The following is a 3,583-nucleotide window of genomic DNA, read 5'->3' on the forward strand; positions in this document are numbered from 1 at the left end:
ATAATAATTAAAATTTTATAAAAAAATTTTAAACAAAAAATGCAACACAATTTTTTTAATAATTAAATCTTATCCATCCGTTATATCTCGTACCAACTAACGTTTTAAATCGACAACGTGCTAAATAAAACAGAAAAATAAGGGATTTTTATCTTTCAAGTGAAGAAAAGAAGAAAAGAAAGAAGGTGGTTATAGTCCACTTTCAAATACACTAAATTATTATCCGCTCAAGCAAGCTAGCCACACTATACAGCGAAACGAAACAACATTCACTCTATAAAAGAGAGGAACAAACCAAAAAGAAGGTACGCTGTTCACTCTAAATTGCATTATTCTCATCTTCTATTCTTATTGACTTAAGCGTCAGAGTGCCTTTGTAGGTGGTTGCCGCCGTCGTTTCTTTTGAAGTCGACATATACCTCATCCGTCTCAAGCAAAAGCAAGCTCAATTCGTGAACAGAATGAGTTATATCTCAAACCCGGTTTACCATACTGGAACATTTGACGCTCATTATGGGATCTATTTTACTTAACCCCACTATCACCTTCTTTCTATTCGATATTTATCCTCTTTTGCAGGTTGAAGTCAATGGCGGAAGAACCGAACAATCCTCACCCTTCTCCTCCTACTGAAGCTGAGTTATTGGCCATCAACGAGTCCCTGTAAGTAGAAAATCAACAAATGACCAACTTATTGAATCAAAGATAAAACAATCGAAATAAGAGCGAAGAGCACAAAAATTTTGAAAACAAAGATGATGAAGACGACCACACATCAGAGGCTAAACTCATGGTGATTATCACCCCATGGCCACCGATGAAAGGACCAATCCATTTTCAAAAGACATTATGAACTTTTAGATGCCCAAAAATTTTACTGTGCCAACAACGCTGAAACCTTATGAAGGATTCGACGATCCTGACGTACATATCACTAAGTTTCATATAATGATGATCATGAATGGTGTATCTGATAGTATTATTTTTGAGGAAAAAAAAAGATAGCTACTTTGCGATAACGGATATTTCGTGGAAAAAATAACAAAGCTCCAAATTTAAGGAATGGAAGTGACCAGGAGTGACAACGGGTAAGATTGAGTGCGGGACGGGTTTGAACGTGAGTTGAGTTTCAACTTTACTCGATCAATCCGTACCCTATATCTGATGTTATGAATATATTATAGGTGGATGTTGAATTAAGGACCTCTCACTTAGTGCAAAGAATCTTTATCATTGAGGCAAGATTATCAATTAATAACATAACCCTTTTATTTATATAAAACCCAATTTTATTTGTGATATATAAATACAATATTATATCACATTTTATTTGTGTTTGTGTTATTAATTTAAACAAATCCTTTTATGTAGAATTAAATATTTGATGGTTATGTCATTTATAGTACGATTGTATTGTTTGTATTAAATTATTAATTTGCATGCTCATTAGGTTATATAATAATATTGCATACCCGTGGATTAATCATAAATAGGGTTAGGGTTAATTTGTTCTCAATTTGCGGGTAAGATATAGTTGGAATTTTAATAACAAATTCAATTCGTAAATAAATAAAGTTAGAATTGAGGTCAAACTTTACCCTATCCATTATCTATCACTCTTAGAAGTGACGTAGAAAAACAATATAGCTGATTAATTAGACACGTTTATTTTACAACTTTTTTAAGAAAAAAAAAAAAAAAAAGAGAATTCTAGCATTCAAAAATGTAAATCTTCTTTATTTTTTAAACTTGTAAGATATTACTTGTCCATTATAAAGAGGAATCCATCAAACAAAACTCCCTTTATTTTTATGTGATTTTATTATTAACGTAGAAATCAGCATCTATCTTTTTCACATGGAAACTATATATATATATCAGTGTGATACGTAATTTCTTATGATAAAAAAAATTAATGTAGAAATGAACTTATTAGCATTAATGTATATCTTTGAAAGACTACGTTAATGAAACAATTGTGGGAAGAATTCCAAACAGGGATTTTTTTTTCTACTATTTATTAAGCAAAATAGAACAGTGACAATTGATAACAATATAGGCACTATAATTATGGTGACATATCTAAAGACCTTAACAGGTCACAAGTTGGTCCATGCTCACACCAACCACCATCATTTTCTAATAATTTCACATATTATTATTATTTAACAACAACGAAGCATGGTGATGACAGCCCTCTAGTCTGTTCTTCCACATTCATGATGATTTTGACTTCGCCGCGGCGGCCGGAAGCAGCTGCATTGCACAAACCACAAGTCCTTGTCAGTAAAAGGAAAAAGGACCATGATTGTTCAATGATGTTAGGTGGAAACAAACAAATTTCTACGAGTTTCTCTTGTGAATTGATCTCATTTCCTATCCAAATTTGTCAACACATCTGTTTGGTTTTTATCAAATTTCCAACAAATTCAGAACCAGTCTGGTTTATGTTTTCAGATTATTTTGAAGGAAGAAGTGAAAAATAGAATCCAGGAATTTGTTGTATTGTCACTGATTTCTTCAAGAAATTATGAAAACAGAAATCAAAGAGTAAGTGTTGTAACTATGCTGGCATGCACCTGATAGCAAGAGATTAGAGATGTAACAAATCCAAATGCGCCGGTAACGCGAGGAGTGACTTTCTTGGGTGCCAATTGTAGCAGTCCAACAGCCACCACAATATCCATGCCTGCTTTGATGAGTGCTAGAGTCCTCTCATTCGAGGCCTTTAATTTGGCGCGGTATTGCTCATTCTGTACACAAGGTAACAATCATAGTCCCGAGTTAGCAAGAACAAAGGCAAATGTGTAAAAAAAGGAAAGAATAAAGAACTTATAAACAAGCCGAAGAACAGACTTCATATTTATTACTGCCCTTGAGTTGTTTCTCCAACTTCTTCATCGATCCAGAGAGTCGTCCAAGTTCCCCAAGCTGATCAAATGAGTAAATATTATGCGGCCATAATTGATAAACTCGTGTAAGAATCCATGAAAAAGGCAGGTAAACCACAAACCTCAACTAGGGTGGTACACGCCGAGGAGCCAAGCCAACAGTAGAGAGATATCCGGCCGATTAGCTCAGTTCGTTCTTTATTCTGTAGTTAGACAAAAATATTCTTACATACTGAAAATTATAGAAACAAACAACTGGATGCTAAAGAAAATATTTTTTCTTACCTGGTAGATGCCGGATCTACCGAGCCACACAAATTGATCAAGAAACAAGAAAGTGGAGAGTAATGCATTCTTTGACTGAGACAACCATAAAACTATGTTAGTAAAGTAAATGAAGGTTGGAAATTTTGGAAATTTTCTTAGAAATGTCATACCTTTCCCAATAGAATTAGGGGTAAGGGAGTACCCTGAGGTGTTGGACTTATCAGACCGTGCAGGTCGTTGACAAACTGCATATAGAAGAATGAAAGTATAAGAGTGATGTTAATTACATGGGTTCATCAATTCGCAACATTTTCCCATGTCGATCATTCCATTGTTATAACAAGATAATAATACTATACAATAAAAATGCCTTCACCAAGAAAATAAACAAACAAAATAATGTACAAATCAACCAAAGGTGATAT

General features: G+C 33.8%; 1 protein-coding gene across 3 annotated transcripts in view; it reads right to left on the bottom strand.

Annotated features, from left to right (window-relative positions):
- Positions 1,974–3,583, bottom strand: part of LOC107634947 (peroxisomal membrane protein 11D) — a 3,936-nt gene continuing 2,326 nt past the window's right edge. For all 3 annotated transcript variants that reach the window (XM_021121717.1, XM_016338274.2, XM_021121718.1), the window contains 6 exons: positions 3,329–3,403; positions 3,177–3,251; positions 3,014–3,094; positions 2,857–2,931; positions 2,580–2,753; positions 1,974–2,256 (listed from right to left, as the gene is read on the bottom strand). In XM_021121717.1, coding sequence (XP_020977376.1) covers positions 2,218–2,256; positions 2,580–2,753; positions 2,857–2,931; positions 3,014–3,094; positions 3,177–3,251; positions 3,329–3,403 — 519 coding nt within the window. In that variant the 3' untranslated portion in view covers positions 1,974–2,217. The remainder of the gene's footprint in view (positions 2,257–2,579; positions 2,754–2,856; positions 2,932–3,013; positions 3,095–3,176; positions 3,252–3,328; positions 3,404–3,583) is intronic.

This window comes from Arachis ipaensis, chromosome B04 (genome assembly GCF_000816755.2).
Source record: "Arachis ipaensis cultivar K30076 chromosome B04, Araip1.1, whole genome shotgun sequence".
Lineage (NCBI taxonomy): Eukaryota > Viridiplantae > Streptophyta > Magnoliopsida > Fabales > Fabaceae > Arachis > Arachis ipaensis.